This window comes from Pipistrellus kuhlii, unplaced genomic scaffold (assembly GCF_014108245.1).
Source record: "Pipistrellus kuhlii isolate mPipKuh1 unplaced genomic scaffold, mPipKuh1.p scaffold_m20_p_1, whole genome shotgun sequence".
Taxonomy (NCBI): domain Eukaryota; kingdom Metazoa; phylum Chordata; class Mammalia; order Chiroptera; family Vespertilionidae; genus Pipistrellus; species Pipistrellus kuhlii.
Window position 1 is genome coordinate 12,068,492 of NW_023425404.1, and position 20,488 is coordinate 12,088,979.

The window sequence follows — 20,488 nt, forward strand, 5'->3', positions numbered from 1 at the left end:
CTATCCCTCTGCCTGAAAGAGTCTGTTCATATTTTTGTCCGTCCACCTCTTTTGCACCAGTCATACCTCATTCTTCAGAGCAGCTTTCTCTGACCCCTCCCTCTAAAGCTCCTGATTGGACACAGACCACTACGTCACCCGGGATACTGCCTGAAACAACATTATTAAGGTGTTGCAACTTACATTATGCTACTGTTTTTCTTGTTTCTTCTTGGTTGTCCTCACTCCACTGCAAGCTCCATGTGGGCAAAGACTTGGTCTGCAGTGCCTAGCACACAGTAGAGGCTAGCAAATATTTGTTGAATGAATGAGTGACAGACAGAGGAGACACTGGGTTTAGAGGATCCAGCATGAGCCTGACTGTGCTCTCCCCGGTTCCCACCTGTTCCCAGGGGAGGTCCTGGGAGAGATGAGCAGGGCCCAGCCCTCCAGTGGGTGCTTGTATATGACTCTCCCTTGGTTACTGGTCACTGGAGGTGACTCTGGTGTTGTAAGGTGATGAAGGGCAGTGAAGAGAAGTCATGGCCCCTGTGGCCAGTGGCTGCTGCAGTGATGGGGTCCAGGTCAGCCCCACTTTATCCATCCCCAGGCTGGCCCCAGGGCCTAGGAGATAGACTCCTCCCAGCTCCCAGGCAAGAGTACTGCCACTTGCTCAGCAGGGTGGGAGCTTCAGAGCAGATGATTTCAAAAGAGGAAGAAGAGGAGGGACTGTCACACTGAAGACGCTCAGTAACCCCCAGCCTCCTTAGCCCATCCTCAGGCGATTCATGAGAAACTGACATCCAGTGAGGTCAAGATCACATGACTCATGGAAGACCAAGAACTCAAACACCCAACTTTCAGGCCAGTGTTGAGCCCTTTCCCATGAAACAGACTCATCATTCATTCATTCATTCATTCATTCAGTACGAATTGAGAGTCTACCCTGAGACAGTCTCTATTCCGAGTTCTTGAACTACCAGAGGGAACAAAACAAAACAACTGAACTCTGCCTTCATGGTAAAGAGACAGACAACAAAAAGTGGGCTTTTGAGTGCAGAGCACAATGCCAGGAGATTCTGCTGGAAGTGGCGGTGTGAGCATCTCCACACCTCTGGTCATTCCCTTTTTGGTTGTCCAGAGATGGCAGGCAAACCTCCCCCGGAGGCCTGTGGGTGGCAGGGAGAGAGAAATGGGGCCAGGGAGCTTTGGGAGGCCAGCACATGGCTTCCTGTCTGAGTGGAGGAGGCCAAGCAGCAAAACGCAAGGGGCCCTTCTGACAAGTGGGTGTCAGGCCCCCTGCCCCTGCCCTCACCCCTCTCCCTGTCTCCCTAGCTGTGTGCCAGCCGCCGTGCCAGAACAGGGGTTCCTGCAGCCGGCCCCAGCTCTGTGTGTGTCGCTCTGGCTTCCGCGGAGCCCGGTGTGAGGAGGTCATCCCTGAGGAGGAATTTGACCCCCAGAACTCGAGGCCAGCTCCCCGACGCTCAGCCGAGGGTTCGCACAACTTGCGCAGGAGCAGCGCAGCCAGAGAAAGCACAGCGGCCAGAGCACGGCCACTGACACCACAGCTGCCACCAGCCAGGTAAGTCCCCTCCTCAGGGGGTCGTGGGGCCTGGGGCTTCTTCCTTAGGACCATTTGGTGACAGTCTCAGAGAAGGCCGAGCTGCCCTTCCTTCCCCTCTCACTGCCACCACCAGTGGTGTGGGGAGCAGGAGAGCAGGGGTTGGGGTTGGGGTTGGCATAGGCTTTGCCAGGTTGAGGTGAAAAGGGGAGGTGGGAGGTAGAAGAAAGCTGAGGAGAGCATGTCCCTGTGACCAGGCTCTCGTTTCCAATCCTGGCATTGCCACTTCCAAGATGGGTGACCTTGGGCAAGTTACCTCTCTGATTCCTCCTCAGTGGGGTGGAGAAAATGATGATAACCATCATCATGGAGTTGCAGTAAGATTAGATTAGTCAACAAAAGGAAAGGGCTTAGCACAGGGACTGGCCCATAGTAAACTCTTTATAAATGTCTCGCCTTCTCCTCCCCCTTCTGTACCTGTGGTCTTTCTGATGCAGGAAGGTCTCACCCACCCAACACTAACCTTTCTCCTTGGAGGGGCCAAGCAGGAGCGTGTGGGGGAAGGGAGTAAAAGAGAAAGTGGGCAAAGGGAGTGTTCACGGGCAGGGTTCCCTGGCCTGCTTGCCAGCTAAACTGGCTAGACTTCTAGCTCAGGGCAGGAAATCTGAACTTTGTAAACTGGTCCATTTCTAGAGAGCTGTGTTTTCCTTTTGGTTTCTCAGGTTAATTTTTCCATTCGTTTTCTACTTAGTTTAAGTTCTTTGTGAAATGTTGCAACCTTGTTTTGCTGAACTAAGGGGAAAAAGGGAGTTGGCCCTTTGGAGGCCAGGAGATCCAGGGAGAGAAGGCTGATAGGGAGCTTGCGTCCCCAGTGGAAAGCTCGGGAGAGAAAGGAAAGGAGCTTCAGATTGTCTAGCAACTCTGAAGAGGGGCCGGGCTGACCAGGGTCTTGGTAAGGTGGGGTTCCAAGGCCCAACCATCCAAGCACGTGGTTTCCAAAGACAGCCAGGAGCAGAAAGGGCTGAAGGATAAACTCAGATCCAAGCCTAGGGAGCTCCAAGGTCAAAACCAGAAGAGCCAAACCCTTAGGGCCAGGCCTAGGGATGCTGGGCAGAGAGAGGGGCAGAGTTAGGTGGACAACACAGGGGCTGGTGGGCAGGGCCTGAGCCTTGTTCTGAGTAGTCCCAGCTGAGGGTCCCACGTGGTGGGAAGGCACTTGAGGGAGCCCTAGTGGTACCAGCTCCAGGGCCAACCAGGGGCAGGGTGGGAGCAGAGTCCTTTCAGCTGAGCTTCTCCCGGCAAGCTTTCTTTCGGCTTGTGTGATTCATTCATTTCATGATGCACTGATCGCGTGTGTGTGTGTGTGTGTGTGTGTGTGTGTGTGTGTGTATGCATGCAAGTGTTTGAGGGTGGTTGTTAGGGAGGTCATTCTCCACTCACACCCTTGAGTCAGAGCTGTGACATCCCCTGCCCCATCTTGCCAGACCACCCTGCTCCTTGCATTCTTCAAGGCCCATTCCTGCTTTCTCCAAACCTCCCCTTCCCAGTCACTTCTACCCAGCTGCCTGCCTTCCTGCAGCACACACTTGGCATGCATCTCTGTGGGTCTGTGCCCTGTGTCTGCAGTCAGACTGTGTGGCCTGTGTGCCCTGGAGGCAGGGACTCCGCCTCACACCCTGGATTTCCCTGAAGCTCCTCCCGGGGCCCTAGCTTATAGAAAGCACTCGGGCTGCATTTGCACTCTCATCTCACGGTCCAAACTGAAGGCTTGGCATGGAACCCTCACCCTGTGCCTGGAACTGAGGGCCTGGCTCAGAGTGCAGGAGGAGGGGAGGCCCCTGCCTCCTTGTGTAGCATTTTTCACTCTGCCTTGGGGTGGTCTGTTTATTTGCTCACTGGACCAGGAGCTCCTGAGAGCAAGACTCTGTGTCCTGCTCATTTATGAACAGGACACGGTACTGGTACCGTGGCCCTGGTACCTAACAAGGCAGGTGCTCAACCAACAGAAGTTGAATGAATAAATGAATGAAGCTTGATGCTGGGGAGAGGAGGAAGCTGGGAAAAAAGGAGGATGAGCTAGGGAGCCCCTGATCTCCCAGCGAAGGTTTCGCATGTGCAAGCGGTTCTGGGGAGGGGTGGGGCGCAGCGAAGGCCCAGGGTGAGGTCCGTGGCCCACAGCAGGGCCACCCTCTTTGAGCTTCACAGGCTCCCTGACCAGAGGCTACTGTGATGTTTTTAATGATCTGCAGCCTCCAGGCCAGCAGTCTCTCTGCTCTGGGACCTCAGTGCCATGAAATCTGGGAAAGTCCGAGTGGCCCGCTGTCGGCCCAGCTGTGTTTTGCTTTGGGAGGCCAAATCCTGCTTGCCTTGTGGTGTCAGACATTTCCTGTGAGCATAGCCAGGTTTCCCAAGCAGCCGCTTGCCTCTCTCCTGGTGGCAACTTGGACAGGCCCTTGGTGTCCAGCTAGAGGGAGTGACATGACTCAGGGGCATTCTAGGAGCAAGAAAGGGGTACAAATGTCCAAGAGGGGGAGACACTGCAAGGGGTTGGTGACAGCCAGAGGCCCTCTTTAAGAGGGACTTAGATGGAGGCCAAAAGACTTGTGCCCCAGAAAGAAGATGAGAAGGAGGGGCCAGGAGAGTCGGAGGCAGAAGGCAGCACGCCCTATGAGAGCCAGACATGGCTAGATGTTGTCCAGCTGTGGCCTGAGCTGACTGCTCCTGAGCTCTGGGTCCAGGCTTGTTCCCCAAGTCTGGGCAGAGGGCCTTCCCATCTGGGGAACAAGAGCCGGGCAGCTGAGGAAGGGCCTTAAGAGATTGGGGGAGGTTGTGTTTACAACATCTTGAAACCTGCAGACCTGGGAAAACGGTGCTTCTCAGCTCTGCAAAGGGAAGTGAATCGCCTGGGAACTTGTTAACATGCAGCTTCTGATTCTGCAGGTCTGGGTGAGTGTCAGGCCTCAGGTGATGCTGCTGCTGCTGGTCCATATACCTCACCTGGAGTAGTGAGGGTCCTAGCCTGGGCTTTTGGACAATCCTGGGTTCCAGTCCTGGGATTTTCTTACTACTCATCGGCTGCGTGATATTAGGCAAGCATCCTGGCCACTGTGAGTCATTAGTCTCTGCCTGATAGGATTGCAGAGAGGATTATGTGAGGTCATATGGGTAGAGTACGTCAAATGGTGCCTGATTTGAGTTCGTGTTCAATACCCGTTAACCATCAGCTGGCTGGTTCTCTTTGCCTTGGGGACTTGAGTGGATAGAAGACTGTGGCAAAGAGCAGATAGAGAGCCAGGGTGCATACATGTGGCCTTGCATGTGTGTGCGTGTGAATACATGTGTTTATGTGTGTGCAGACCTACTACCAGATGCAGCAGTAGCACCGGTGGTGGCTTTGTGCCAGCTTGGTTGTTCCATAAGGACCAGTCTCATTGTCTTTATGGCAGGTGGGGTCAAAGTGAGGTTTAATGACTTTTCTCAGAATGGGAAGGACTTCCATTGGGTTTGCTCCTTAGCCTGACCTAAGTCAACCAGGACTTAGAGGTTGACCCTTGGGGACATCTCAGCCTGTTTAGTCAGTACTTGGGCGACATGGGCCTGGAAGACAGTGCTGAGCAAAGCAAATGGGATGGCGAGGAGGTGTCTGGAACATTGTGGACCCCGTGGTGGTGGCTCTCAGTGGGCTGCTTCTCCAGAAGCCAGCTCTTCTCTTTATATTCCCCCTGGATTAATTTTCTGTGGCTGAGACAGCAATTTGCCACAGTTCTCTAGTTCAAATATCTGTTACTGGTCTGACCAGGCTAAAGTTAGGGTGTCACAGAGGCTGTAGGGGAGAATCTGATTCCTGTTTTCTCAGGTCGTTAGCAGAATTCAGTTCCTTGCAGTTGTAGGTCCCCGTTCCTTCATGGTAGCAACTTCAAGCTGCCCACATTCCTTGACTTGTGGCCACCTTCCTACCTTCAAATCTAAGCAATGGCAGATGAACTCTATGTTTTGAATCCCCTCTGCTTCCTCTTTGGCTGAATCTCTCTCACAGACTCTTGTTGACTCTACTTTAAGGGCCTATGTGATTACATTGGGCCCACCTGAAAAGTCCAATTTCATTTCTCTACTTTAAGGTCAGCTGATTAGAAACCCAAATTCCATCTGCAATCTTAATTTCCTTTTGCCATTTCGTGCAACATGTCCAAAGATATAACACCAGGGGACAAAGATTGTGGGGGCCAGGCACACCCACCCACTGTAGCGCATTACAGCGCTTTCTGAAGTGTGACAGCTCCATTGTCAAGGGCTTGCCACAAGGGGGGCCCTCCATGATCTGATGTCAATTCTCACCTCTTGCTCTCCTCACTCACACTGTTGCTGCCACACAGCCGACTGGTTTTCCCCCAGATGTGTCACACATGCTTTCACCTCAGGGCCTTTGCACTTGCTGTGTCTCCCTGGAATGCTGTTAGTGTCCTAGGTCTGTCATAACAAATTACCCCAGGCTGAGTGGCTTACAACACCAGGAACGTGCTCTCTCACAGTTAAGGAGGCCAGAAGTCCGAAATCAAGGTGTGGGTGGAAGCTCAGAGGGAGAATCGGTTCCATGCCTCTCTCCTAGCATCTGATCCTTGGAGTCCCTTAGCTTATAGCTGCATCACCCTAATCTCTGCTTCTGTTGTCACAGGGTCCTGTGTGTGTGTGTGTGTGTGTGTGTGTGATGTCCTTATAAGGGCACCAGTAATTGGATTTAGGATCTACCCTAATGCAGTATAACCACCTCTAAACCTAACTAATTACATCTGCTAAGACCCTATTTCCAAATAAGGTCACATTAACAGGTTGGGGGCTGGGACTTCTACATATCTTTTTGGCAGACACAATTTAACCTACGCCAAGCACTTCCCCCAACCAACACACATAGCTTGCTTCCTCCCCTCTGGTCTTTCCTTCTCAGTGACACCTGGAGCCTCTACCAGGGGGCCTAGGCACACCATCCCGACAGAATGACAAGGGATATTCCTAGGAGATTGATGACCCAGAATCAGAAACTAGGTCCCCGGGGAGAGGGCAGCTGGGCACAGAAGGGACAAAGAGTTATGACCTCGGCTGGTGGCCTCCAGTTTGGCTATTCAATGTCTCACATGGGAAAGCGTGCTTATTCCCCCTTTACCGCTTCCAAGGTTATGACAAGGGCATAAGATGCCTTTCACTAGGGAAGCCCTTGGCTGTCCCTGACAGTCTGGCCTCAAGTCCTCCTGGCAAGGCTGCGATGGTTTAAGCAGCACTACTTTGGTGCTGTGCCACACATTCCTGGGGCCACTGCGTGGTGCCTCTCTGCAGCGTTGACTCAACCCTACTCAACCCTAAGATCCGGACTGAGTCAAGCTTTTGGACTTGGGACTCAGGAATTGATTGCTTTCCTTCCTTTTCTTGTCTTTTTTTTTTTTTTTTTTTTTTTCCCCCCTGATTTTTTAATATTTTATTTTATTTTATTTTTATTTTTTCTGATTGTTTTTATAACTCTGAGCCCCAAGCTTGCCCCCTGGAGTTTTTCTGGAATTTCACAATCCTTAGGACCTCGACTGCACTTTGAAAAGATTAGAATTAGGGGATCCAATCTTGCTTCCAGCTGGGCTACTAACTAGCGCAGTGACTGTGGGGACTTCATTCCCTTAACCTTACTGTCTCTGTAAAATGCAAAGGCTGATTCTTTCCTCACTGGGAGGTTGTGAGGAGGAACTAACACTGTGTGGGCAATTCTTCAGCAGGCCTGACAGTGGACTGCGGCATCTGCTTACACCTCCTATACGTGAGTGGGTTACTTTCAGGAGAAATTTCTCAACGAGGCCCTGCCTGGACTTCTTTTTAAGGTTTTGACCTCAGGGCTAACCCTAGCCACTGTAGACACCAGGAGCTGTGCCTCAGGTTGTAGTCTGTGGGACGGGTACCCAACAGTTGTGCGGGGCCCAGCCCGTGACCCGGAGGGAGCTGTCCCCCATTTTCCTGTCGTTTAATATTGTAAACCTCCACCTGGAGAGTCCCCGTTTGGCTCTCTTTTTATTTTCCACTTTCTAACACGACATGATGTACTAATTATGCTTTTTGCCTGTTTTTCCCCAACTACAGTATGAGCTCCTCGGGGGCAGGGATCTTTGTTTTGTTCAGCTGCAGCCCAGGCTCCCAGAGCAGCCTGACGTAGAGCAAGCTCTTAATAAGCAGCTACTGAACGAGCATCCTGCCCCAGTGTATCCCCAGCCGCTGCCTGCAGCAGAGACGGCGGTCATGGGTCCATTCCCTCTGAGCTCGCACTTGGCCCACCCCCTAGCATGCCACTCATCAGGAAGGGCCTCTCCCAATGCCCCCAACCGGTGGGTGCCCACCCACCCTGTGCCCGTTGGCCTCGGGGGTCATACTTTTCTCCTGAGAGTGACTGCAGGGCAGCCAGAGCAGGGCTTGGCAGACCCTTCAGTCTGGGGCGGGGCTGGGGCATCTCTGGGCCTTAGAAGAGTCCCATGAGCCCCTTCTCTGGGGCTGTGGGTTTGGCAGAGGGGGGCTCAGAGCACCCCTCTGGAGATACTCACGCTGGGCCTCCGGCCAGAACAAAGGAAAAGGGCGCTGCTGCCCCAGGTCTGAGGTCACGGAAGCCCTGCCGCTGCTTCTGAAAGGGCAGAGGGGCCTGTGCCTCAGTAAGGACTTCCTTCGCTGCCCGCGGGATGGCAGGCACCCTGGGCTTGCAGAGAGTTCTGGGAGTAAAGATGGGCTTTCTGCAGGGTCCCTTGGTGCTCAATCCCCGCCCACTGTGCTCATATCTGGGGGGAACTGGGTGCGTCCGAGGCACCCCATTCCCGCGGGGAGAGGGGAAGGCAGGCTGTTCTGTGCTGGACATGACAGCAGGAGACAACTGCCACCGCACAGTCTCTGTGACAGACAGTGCGCTGCGCAGCCTGTGCACCTGTATGTGGGTGCACCTGGACCCGCTTCTTCCCAAAGGGAATGTCCCCCATGTCCCCCACAAGGCACGTTGTTCCCAGGCCATCCTCTCTGGCTGGTTTTAGCTGTGGAAGCCCCTTCTAGGTTTCTCTGAAAGGAAGGTGGCCTCTGGGACTAGAGTGTTAATGTGTAAATGTGTATCTCTCTCCCCCTCCACCCCCCCCCCCCCCACACACACACACGCAGATACCTGAGAGCCATGGCACTCAGGGCCCGGGCAGGGCATAGCTGGCCGTAAGGTGCCTGTGTGAATAGCAAGAAGACATGGGCCCTGGGAAGAGGCAGCTGGGCATTCAATCTGGCCCTTAGGTCATGAGGAAGGTGAGGCCCATGTGCTCTCTGGGCAGCAGAGTCTGGAAGCCTCCTCCCTCTGCCATGCTCTGCCCAGGGCACTCCCCTCCGGGCTGGCGAAGATGCCAGGCTCAGGCTTCTGGGTGCTCAGGGGAGAAGGGGGCCCGGGCCTTCTTGCTTCCCCCCAACAAAGCAAGTGGGCAGATTCAAAGGAAGTAGTGTCTGCTTCCTGCATACTTGCCTTCTTCCCTCTCTAAGCTTGAACACGGACATCTGGCCTAGATGGCCCGGGACAGCCCCAGATCTCTGATGAAGACTGCATGACCCCCTTTGTCAGGACTCTCCCAGAGCTGAGGATTATCAGGATGCTTCCCTAGGTGAGGTACCAGAGAGGGGCTTCCTCCCAGCCCAGCCCTGACCCCAGCCCTCCACAGTCTCTGACGTAGGAGCTGTTGGCCTCCTATCCGCCCACGGCTGCAGCCAAATGATGGAGAAAGCTACAAGCCTCTTCCTCTTCTTCTTCCCCTTCCTCCTCATCACCACCCCCAGGGCTCGCTGCACTCTGCTCCGAGTTTCAGGCACTGTACTCGATGCTCCGCCCTCCTCTCTCCTCTCTTTTCCTCTCCTCCCCACACCACAGTCCCCAGCTCAGTGACATCCAGGAAATGGATGTTGCACAAATGTCTTGTGGCCAGTTATGTTGAGCCCAAGTACGGCATATGCATGGAGTGAGGGTGGGGCTCCACCTGCCGCTGGGATGGGGGCAGGCACCGAGGACCCGAGGGGCAGAAAGCCTCCCGGGGCTCACCACAGCCCTGACCTAGCCTCAGCCTACTGGGGCGCCTAGGATTGTGGCGACAGTGGTGAGTGTTTGGGCCAGGACTGCGGGGGCTAAGGTTATGGTTGAGGTGACATTCTGTTTCACAACAGGGTGGTGGTTAGGGTAACTTTGGTGTGGTGTTAGAATGAGGTTTTAGCCCGAGGGTGGTGGTTAGGGTTGGGTTAGGGTTATGTCACAGTGGAACGGAGGACTGTGGGTTTTCCAGCATGGTAGGGTTGTTATTTTAACCTATCACGTATGAGCATTATTGAGTCAGATGGCCTACTATGCGAAGCACTTAACAGGCTCCACCTAATTTAATGTTGGGAATAATACGGCATCCTGGTGAAGAGCATGGGTCATGAGTCAGACCTCAGTTTCATCTGCTTCTGTCGCTGCTTAGCTGTTTGAGACACCAGGGCATCCCCCCAAATATGTATACACACTGTAGCAGCTCATAGCTCCGTTTTGAAAACGAAGTGCATTGTCATAAACACGGCCTTTATAATTATTCCAAGCGCGTGTATACATTTTGGAAGGGCACCTTACATCTGAGTTTCTTCACCTCCCCGAGTCTCGGTACACATTGATGATGCAAATACTGGACAGAATAAAATAACATATGGGGTTGCCGTCAGAGTAAAAGAAAATACCGTGGATAAAGTGCTAAGCCACTTAACTAAGGGCTCAGTACTTGATAGCTGATACCCTTCCCATCAGGAGTTCCAGCAGGAAAGAGATGACCCCCTCAGTGGGGACAGTTTGATAGAGGGCCTATCTGTGAGGGTACAGACAGGATTAGGGGAAACAACAAAGGATGGGGTGCCCAGGGGTAGCTCTGTAGGGAAGCCCTTGCTTAACCCTCAGGTCTGAAGGGGACAGGGAGCAGGGGATACTGACACCCAGAGTGGCTCCGGCCATTGGGCCACGACAGGGCTGTGGCCTGTGGCAGAGGAACACAGCCTCCGCCTGCCCACAGTGGCCCAAAGGAGAGAGCAGGGGATCCATAGTCTGCTCCTTGCTGGGTCCCACGTGGGCCGGGGCGGGCAGGAGATCTCCAGCACACGGGCCAGGCCCCACAGTGACCTGGTGAGGAGGAGACTCCTACTGCCCCCGCCCCACAGTGAGGAACCTGAGACAGGGTGACTGCTCTGCCCAGGACTCTGGAACCCATGCCTGCAGTCCTTTTGCTAAGCAGCCCCTAGCGAGGTGAGCTGAGATAGGTGCAGACCTGCAAGCCTGGGGTGGGGGCTGCAGAGGACCGGGGCCGGCATGGCATCCGGGGTCTTTTTCAGGAAACTGTGGAATGTTGGCCAGAGGCTGGAGCAGCATTCCCCACGGCCGAGTGTATGGAGCTTGCTGGGTCATTAGAACATTAATGTATGCAATTTCCAGCATCCAGCTTGAAAAAAAATTAGTAACAACAAACATTTCAAGCTTGTGGCTGTACTCATAGCATTCGACTGACCTAATCCTCCAGGATTCTTGTTTGAAAAGAAAGAGTTAGGGAGAGATGAAACAAGGAGGAAATGGAAAGACAGTTAATACTCATTCTCAGATGCCTCAGGAATGTCTGTCCCATCCGGGGGCTTTGTGCAGACCGCGGCTGCTCAGCCAATGCCACCTCAGGGTGTGTGGTGGTGGTGGTGGTGGTGGTGGTGGTTGTGGGGAGGGTTGTGTGTGTGTGTGTGTGTGTGTGTGTGTGTGAGAGAGAGAGAGAGAGAGAGAGAGAGAGAGAGAGAGAGAGAGAGAGAGAGAGAGAGAGAGAAGGAGGTGGGGTGTGGGGGAAAAGCTGTGCTGAGAGATCATGGCTCAAAAATGACGATGGATTTTTTTCAGGTCCCGTGAATTTTCCTTTTAAGCTCAAGGTTTTCAAATATATACCAGGTTTCACCCCTGTTCACAATGTAGAGGAAGTTTCGGATGTATGTTTCCAGTAGTTTTTCCAGTTACTCAATGTCACAATCTGCCACCACTTAACTGATTTGCCACCATCAGAAAAGGAACTGTGCGTTTCCTGGGTGAAAATTACTTTTCTGAAATAAAGTGGTACCAAAGATACAGTCAGCCCTCTGTATCTGCGGGTTCCACATCTGCAGATTCAACCAACCATGAATAGAAAATACTCAGAAAAAAAAATTTACGTTGTTGATGACAGGCCTAAGAGTCAGTACTGAACATGTACGGACTTTTTTTTTTTGGTCATCATTTCCTAAACAATAAGTATAACAACCATTTACATAGCATTTACATTGTAGTAGGTATAAGTAACCTAGAGATGACTTTAAAGTATATGGGAGAATATGTGTAGATTATGTGCAAATACGACACAATATTCCACAAGGGACCTGTGCATCCATGGATTTTGGTACATCTGAGGAGCCGTCCTGTAACCAATCTCCCATGAATACGGAGGCAGGTTGTATTATGGTAACAGCAGGGGACTCTAACATGTATACTTGTTTCCACTTGTCGAGCTGAGTCAACATGTCAGCATTCCTCCTTATCCTCCCCCAATCACCAGCTCACCTGTGTGCACACATGCACACGCACATACACACACCCCACCCCTGGTGGGGGGCTAAGGAGAAAAGTTTAGGTCTTGCAAGATAATTTCCCAGAAAAGGAAAATGGTTAAATGCAAAATCATCTAATGACCATGGTTGTAAGCTTGGCTGCTTAGGACCCAGAGGGGTGTGTATGCACCCCTGTCTGTGTGTCTGTCTGCAGATGACATAGTGACTATTGCTAAATGATTTCCAATAACAAGATATGCAAACACATAGTTCTTTTGTTAGCCACATTGCTGTGGTTTTGTGTCTGTGATTCACTGTGGAAGTGAGTAGCTGTGACAGGCATTTTGTGGTGTGTTTTTTTCCTCCTAAAAAAATATTTGTGAAAGGTCTAAAATTCAAGGAAGTCCTGTGCTTAGAAAAGAAAAACCCCCATTCCTTGCAAAACGAAGACTGCAAATCAAAACCTCTGGAGCTACCACATCTCTCCTCCCAGCAGGTCACCTACGCTGCATTTTCCTCCCAGCCTCAGCCCTGACTGCCGACTAACATGTCCACCCACAGGTGCACCCAACGGATGGTGGGGGGTTGCATCAGAGGCCTCTCGAGGGAATGTGGTCTTCGGAGGAAGTGGGGGTGTCTTTCTGAGACCTCAGCCAAGCCACACTCTTGGGAAACAAATGGATTCCACATTTGGTTCTGTCTTTGAGGTTCTTGGGTCAAGGTCAGAGGGAGGAATTGTGAAATCATTTCTGTCTTACAGTTAGACAAGTCTGGCTTTGAAGGTTATTTCTAGCCCTGGCGAGGTTTTCTGTCATGGCCGAGGGTGAGCCTCAGGGTGGGGGATGTCAGCCCCAAAGGCGCTTGGTCCCTGTGAGGGGTACCAAAAGGCCGTGCGCTGGGAACTCAAGGGTTCAGGAGGTGGGCATCTCATGCCAGTTTGGTGGTAGTGAGATGCCCATATACCAAGCTCTCCCTGGCTTTGGGACGTGATCCTAGCTCTATCCCCTCAGCCTCAAGGCCTCTCCTCTCCTTCCTCCTCCTTCTCTGACCTCCTAGAACACTTGTTATGTGTCCATAGGCCCCGACTGGTGTTTTCATTCCGTTCCATGGCTTCAGCCCTCCCGCCTCTTTGTCTGATCAAGTGGGGAGTCATCGCCATTTATCGTGTGCCTCTTTGTAACTCACTTGGTGATGAGGCTCAGAGGGGCTTCTGGACCCTTGTAAGACCGAGGCACCCCTGCTTCAGGACTGCTCTGAGGCGGGGATCAGGCCCCAGGCCAGGCCTCAGTGCCCACCCTCCCTGAGAGTCCCCCAGACGTGCACCGTTCCTGCCCACCTCTGCCTTATTCACTGCAAGGAAACAGGGGTGCTGTGTTCCCCCCTGAGCAGCAGGATGTGGTCCAGGCAGGAGACACTCCCCAGGGTCCCACCCCTCCCCACCTGCCCGGAGCATCCCCTGGGACCTGTGTGCAGGAGCTAAAACCTCAGACCTGGGTGTGGCTGCAGGAGGAGCTGGATCTCCGAGCAGGGGGATGTGACTCACAGGCGGCCGGGCCGGGTGGGGCCTTGGCTGACCCGTGAGGCCAGGGGGATTGGAGGAGTGGACACAGGGGGATCAGTGCTGGGGAGGTCTGGAGACACTCAGGGGAGGTCTGAGACACTCGGGGGAGGCTGGCTCCGGCCCTTCCAGGCGGGTGCCAGGGAGTGATGGTGCTGGTGTTGATGCTGTTGCATCAGCGTGTCCGGCAGCAGGCGGGGTGGGTCCACTGAGCATCCACCCCACCCGTCTCTCAGAAGCTGTCTGTCTGCAGCCCTGCCCCAAGCAAGTCTGTCTGTGGCTTTCTCTGGGGGACACAGGGACACAGGCCCCTGATTCCAGGGCCTGGGGCTCCAGCCGCTCCGGGGCCGCCCTGTCGCTGTCAGCTCTGGCTCGTTGGAAGACGTGCCTCACACTGGGCTGGACCCTGCTCCCTGTGACACGGCGCTGGGCCTGTCCTCGGGAACCCGGTCTCTTTCCTGCCACAGCCCCGCTGACCTCTGCGGGCAGACAGTGTGGTGTGGGGGCCGGACAGCGAGGTGGGGAGGGTGCTGGTTCCCCCGGAGTGGGACGGCAGGGAACCCAAGCGCCTGGGTATGAGTGAAGCTTTCTAGGCACCCAGCATGCAGTGAGGGCAGTCAGGGGAGCCTTCTGGCCCTATTGTTATAGGCCGAGGTAGACTTCTGGGGTTCAAACCCCAGCTCCTCCATTTTCTCTACTGTGCTGTCCAGTTGATGGCTATTTAAATTTAATTTAATGTTAAACTCAGTTGCTCAGTCACATAAGCTGCACTTCCAAGTACCCAAAAGTCACACGTGGCCCAGCCAGTGTGGCTCAGTGTTTGAGCATCAACCTATGAACCAGAAGGTCACTGTTCAATTCCTTGTCCGGGCACAGGCCCTGGTTGCAGGCTTGATCCCTAGTGTGGGGCCTGCAGGAGGCAGCCGATCAATGATTCTCATCATTGATGTTTCTATCTCTTTCTCCCTTGCCCTTCCTCTCTGAAATCAATAAAACAATCCTATATAATAAAACACCAATATGCAAATCAACCAAATGGTGGAACAACCGATCGTTATGACTTGCACTGACCACCAGGGGGCAGACGTTCAATGCAGGAGCTGCCCTCTGGTGGTCAGTGCATTCCCACAGGGGGAGCGCTGCTCAGCCAGAAGCATGGCTGATGAGCACAGCGGCAGTGGCGGGAGCCTTTCCTGCCTCTGCTACAGGCCACCAGTAAGGAGTAAGGGGTCCCGGACTGCAAGAGCCCCGGACTGTGAGAGGGATGTCTGGCTGCCAGCTTAGGCCCGATCCCTTGGGCCTAAGCCGGCAGCCAGACATCCCCCAAGGGGTCCCAGACTGTGAGAGAGTACAGGCCAGGCTGAGGGACCACCCCCTAGTGCACAAATCTCATGCACCAGGCCTCAAATATATATATTAAGTCACAAGCAGCTAGTGGTTAGCAGATTGGATGCCACAGGCTAGTGAGCATTTCATCAATACAGAAAGTCCCACTGGAGTGTAGATCTCGGTACATGACCTTGGACAAGTTCCTTAACCTCTCTGTGACTCAGTTTCTCTTATGAAAAGTGGGGTTAATAACAGTCCCAAGCCCCTAAGGTGGTGTGAAGATTAGATAAAATAAGGCATATAACATATAACACACAGCACAGAATTAGTGCTCAGCAAAAGGCCATTATTGTTGTCTAGGACAAGTGGGGCAGGGTTCAAGTCCTCCCCTCCCCACAGGGAACCCACCAAGCTGGTACCTGTGATCCCCAGAGGCTGGAGAGTGATGGCTGCAGCTGGGTCTCACCTGCTCAGCCCTCAAGCTCTGCCTCACCCAGAACCAGCAGGCTCCTGGCTCTGTGCCAAGGCCACAGTGTCTCTCCCCCCTCCCCCTCCCCCTCCCCCTTCCTCCCCACCCAGCCTGGGTGCCCACTTGTTCCCTGCTGGGACAGGGCAGGGCTGGGGCAGGGTCTGGGGCAGGATGTGTGGCCTGGGGGTTTGGCACTGACTGTGGCCTGGGAGTGAGGCCTGCCTGGCCAGCCAGGAGGACAGGCCTTCTCTTGCCAGTGCCCAGATTCTCAGGGGAGACTGTGCTACCGGGAAGGCACCAGGACATGTTTGCCAGCTCTGTCCCTTCAGCCAGAAGCTCTCTTCCTGTTCCCCTCCTCCTTCTCTGCCCCCCTCCTTCCTCTCTGCCTGCTCCTTCTCAGCACCTTCACAGCCTCTTGCTCTGCCTGCCCCATTAGTGTGGGGGCCCCCAGGACTCTCCCCCCCTTCTTTACTCTCTCTACTCCTATATTTCTCAGTGTTTAGGTGTCAGAGCACCTGGAAGTCATAAGCAATACCATAAACGATCAGTGTAATTAATTCCACCATCAGAGCTGGGAACCGTTTTATTAGCAGAAACTATGACGATCGTCTGTATGTGCAAAAGAAAAGACCTGGCTGAGGGCACACTCGAGTAGAATAAGCTGTCAAGTGCAGTGCGGTGGGCTGTTGCCACGTGTTCCACTGATATTCACTTATGGCTTGTTCGTGTGTTTTATCGCGTGCTGGCGGACAAGCGGTAGCAAGTACCAAAGGTCAGAAACGGATGAATGGGAACGTAACTCAGAACGGAGACCAGTCCGCTCATTGACATGGTTCTCCCTGGAAATCGGGACGTGTTCGCAGAATCACTGCCTCAGTCCAACAGTGGAAGGAACCCTGAAGCGTGGTTTGTTCTGCGCACTTTCCCTGAATGATGTCACTCCTTTTCGCTGTAACCACCTCCTCTGCACTTGACTCTCCTGCCCCGCCAGCCCCATCTCTCTCCTGAGTGGCTCTTCCTGGGTGTTCCCATCTGCAGATCCATCTTGAGACGCTCGATACGCATCATGTCCAAAATGGAGCCATTTCTTGGATCTCTTACATTGGGATCTTGGCTCCTGGCCTCCCCTTCTCCTCCCTCCCTGCCCCCACATCTGCCCATTTGTCTAAGCCACAGCTGGGAATTCTCTAGGACTTAAATATCCTTTGAATCTATGCTTTCCTCTGGGTACCACCCTTGGTCCTTGTAGCCTAGACCAGAGCCTTCAGTCCTCCCTAATCTGATCCACCCACCACCAGGTAATCTTTCCCCAGAGTAATGATCATTTTAAAAGGCCCATCCTATCGTGTCCTAGACCTTCTTAAAGACCACGAATATTTCACAGCTAATAGGTGGCTTCCAGTGTGCCCCCCACCCCTTTGCCGGGATGCCAGTACCTTTGCCAAGCCTCCATTGATGCAGACAGAGTAAGAGGGTCTTTGCCATCCCTGGACCTCGGCGCCTAGCATGTGAAGGCACGTAGTGGGTGCTTCTTGAATGAGTGAAAGAGGCTGGGCTGCTGTCCAGGGACCCCTCCCCCTCCCACCCATCCAGGACAGCCCAGGCACCCCTCCCCCACATGTCAGGCCCTGCCCCATATGTACCAGACTTAGTCTTCTTAACTCCTCAAAGTCCTCATCTGTAAACCAGTGATAAAGAAATCACAAGTGCTGGCGTGGCTTAAGGATGAACTTACCTGGTTTGGTCGCCTCACTCTGTACCTGGGAGTTCTGCAACCTTCAGCAAGGCATAGAAAATCCCTCCCCTGTCTTCTTAACTGTGAAATGGGGATAACGCGTAACTCGTAGGGATGTGGAGAGACCCACATGAGATGATGCATGCATTGTTGGCATAGAGGCTGGCACCAAGGCTGGCGCAGAGAGAGTATTCATTACACTGTAACACTAGCTCACTCCCCACCCACCCACTTCCCACTGTTACTACTTCCCAGGGCATCTTTCCAAAGTTGCCCGATGAAGATGCAAATAAATGCAACAGGTGTCCTTATTTTCTCTATTTTTACCCCAAAGTTTACATGTCCCACATGGGGAGTCAGCAGATTTTTCTCCACACAAGGCCAGCTCGTAAATATTTTAGGCTTTGAACAGCAGATGGTTTCTGCGATTCCTCCACTCTGCCATCACCGAGGGAAAGCGGCCTCTGACAATGAGTGCGGCTGTGTTCCAATTAACTTTATTTATGGAAACTGAAGTGTGATTTTCATATCACTTTCTCATGTCATGAAATATCCTTCTTCTTCTTCTTTTGAATTTTTTTCAACCATTTAAAAATGTACAAAGATGACAAGTTGTTTCACTGTCTGTGCAAGCACAGTGAGAGAGCCGGATCTGGGGCTGTTCTTCCACTTCTCAGTGCATCTCGGACACCTTCCCTACAGTGTCCAGGGGCTGCTTCTTTCTGTTTTGAGGGCGGATGACTCCATCCTGTGGAGGTGGCCTAGTTTGTTCGACCAATCCCCTAGGGCAGGGCCCTTAAGTTGTTCCTATTCTTTACAAAATATTGTTATTACAGAGTAGCGCTGTTATGAATAATCTCGCCCATCCACCATTTTTGACATTTGCAAGTGTCTTAGGTCAGATTCCCCTGAAGGTGCAGCTGGGAAATGGATTCTAGTGATTTACTGGGGGAGAGCGAAGGGAGGGAGGGAAGCAGAGTGGATAGGTGGAAATATCACATGATCTCACTCATATGTGGAATCTAATGAACAAAATAAACAGATGAACAAACTAGATCCAGAGACATAGAAGCATGGAACAGTCTGTCAAATCTCAGAGGGAAGGCATGGATGAGTGGGTGGGAAGAGATTAACTAAAGAATTTATATGCATATATGGACACAGACAATATGTGGTGAAGGCCTGGGGCAGGCCTCAGGTGTGGGCTAGAAAGGATCAATGGGTGGGGAAAAGGGGATATCTGAAATACTTTCAACAATAAAGTTAAATAAAAAAAGAAAGAAAAGAATGGGCAGGTGGGAAGAACAAAGTGAGAACTGGTCCTGGAGAAATCAAGCCAAGACCTGATTAAGGGTGGAACGAGCAGAGTGGTCCCACCTTGAGGCAAGGGGGTGGGGCTTTTGAGCTTCTGGTTCAACAGTCATTGGCTTAGTGGTCATGATAGTGGGCAGAGCCTGTCAAGTGGCTGCCATCAGCCCAGAGCAGGACTCAGAAGCAGCCAATGGGGACCTGGGCTGGGCACCTGCAGCACCCACCACAGCAGGTTTATCTGCAGCACAGTCTCAGAGGTGTGACTGAAGGGGCAAAGCATAGATGCACTGTGCTGTGGGTAGACTTTGCCAAATTGCTGTCCATAGAGCTGTATCAATTTACATCCTTCCCAACAACATCCGAGGGTGCCTGTTTTGGCATAATCTATGATCTCATCAAATTAGTTTATTATTAAACTTTTGGATTTTTGCTAATCTGATGGATTACAGAATGTCATCTCAGAGCAGTTTCCATTTGCACATCTCTTAGAATGAGAAAGATTGAGCAATTTTCATGTGTTTAGGAAAACTTGTATTTTTTTCCTGTGAGCTGTTCCTATTCTTTTGCTGATTTTTCCTTTCGGGTTATTGGTCTGTCTTTTTTCTTTCTAAAAGCTCTTTATATTTTATGGAAATTGGTCATTTCCTATACATGAGTTGTGCATATTTTTCTCATTTTGTCGTTTTACTTTGTTGAATGTGGTTTTGGCCAAGCCTAGGGTTTTGATCATAGGGTTGTTTGGACAGGTAGATTATATATTATGTAAAGCACATAGCATGCACAGGCCACTGCCTGATAGGCTGCATGGATGTTATCTCCCTCCCCTCTTCTCTCCTCAGTTCTGTGCTTTATCTAACTGTGTTCATTATCCTTCCTTAAATATGACCCATGCCTCCATCCATTTTCTTATGTCTTGCTCCTCATTTTTTACTGTAAAATTCCTAACCATCTCTTGAATGGGTAGTTCAGACGTCAATCTTTCTTACATCTGAATTCCTACACCTCTGTTAGCCATCCTAATCCATCATGGATCCTCATTATTTTCACACATTTGCCATGCTTTCCCCAAGCTTCAGTTGTCTTACCTAAAAAATAGAGATTTATTTTTATTACGAAAGAATGCATGTTTTCTATTAAAAAAATTAAAATATATATATTATTGATTTTTTTACAGAGAGGAAGGGAGAGAGATAGAGAGCCAGAAACGTTGATGAGAGAGAAACATCCACCAGCTGCCTCCTGCACACCCCCCACCGGGGATGTGCCCGCAACCAACATGCATGCCCTTGACCGAAATCGAACCCGGGACCTTTCAGTCCGTAGACCGACGCTCTACCACTGAGTCAAACCAGTTTCGGCCCTATAAAAATTTTTACTGAAAAAATTCCACAGATGTAGAAAAATATAACATTTAGAACAGTAGTTAGACATACACAGGCACCCGCATTCCCCAGAGGCAGCCACTGTTCAAAAGTCCTTCCAGACCTTTCCAATGGCGGATTGGGGTGGGAGGGAAGAGAGAAGTGTTCTTAAAACACAAAACTGGAAGCATACTATCCACTTTGTTCTGCAACTTCCTTTTTTTTTATTCAATGAAATAACATTAATAAGATGATGCATAGAATCAGTGCTCAATGAATGGTAGCTGTAACTGTCCTACTCACCTTGCAGTGATGTTTTATTTTTTAATTTCTTTTTAATTTATTTTTTATTAAATTATTATCTGTGTACATATTTTAACATTGTCCCCCCTCATCCCCCCCCCCCCCGCCCTGTACATACCTTTGCAGTGATGTTTTAAATGTCCTTTTGGCAGCAGAGTACTTACCAAGCAAAATCATATATGAACGCCCATTTGTAAATGAGATAGGGTGGAGGGTGAAGTGGTGGGGGGAGGGCACAGAGCCCCTTACCCACTTGTTTCCCCATTGCCATTTGAAC

General features: G+C 51.8%; 1 protein-coding gene across 2 annotated transcripts in view; it reads left to right on the top strand.

The window, feature by feature from the left end:
• Positions 1 to 20,488, top strand: part of LTBP2 (latent transforming growth factor beta binding protein 2) — a 92,568-nt gene that overhangs the window by 18,710 nt on the left and 53,370 nt on the right. For both annotated transcript variants that reach the window (XM_036421235.2, XM_045578674.1), the window contains exon 3: positions 1,315 to 1,561. In XM_036421235.2, coding sequence (XP_036277128.2) covers positions 1,315 to 1,561 — 247 coding nt within the window. The remainder of the gene's footprint in view (positions 1 to 1,314; positions 1,562 to 20,488) is intronic.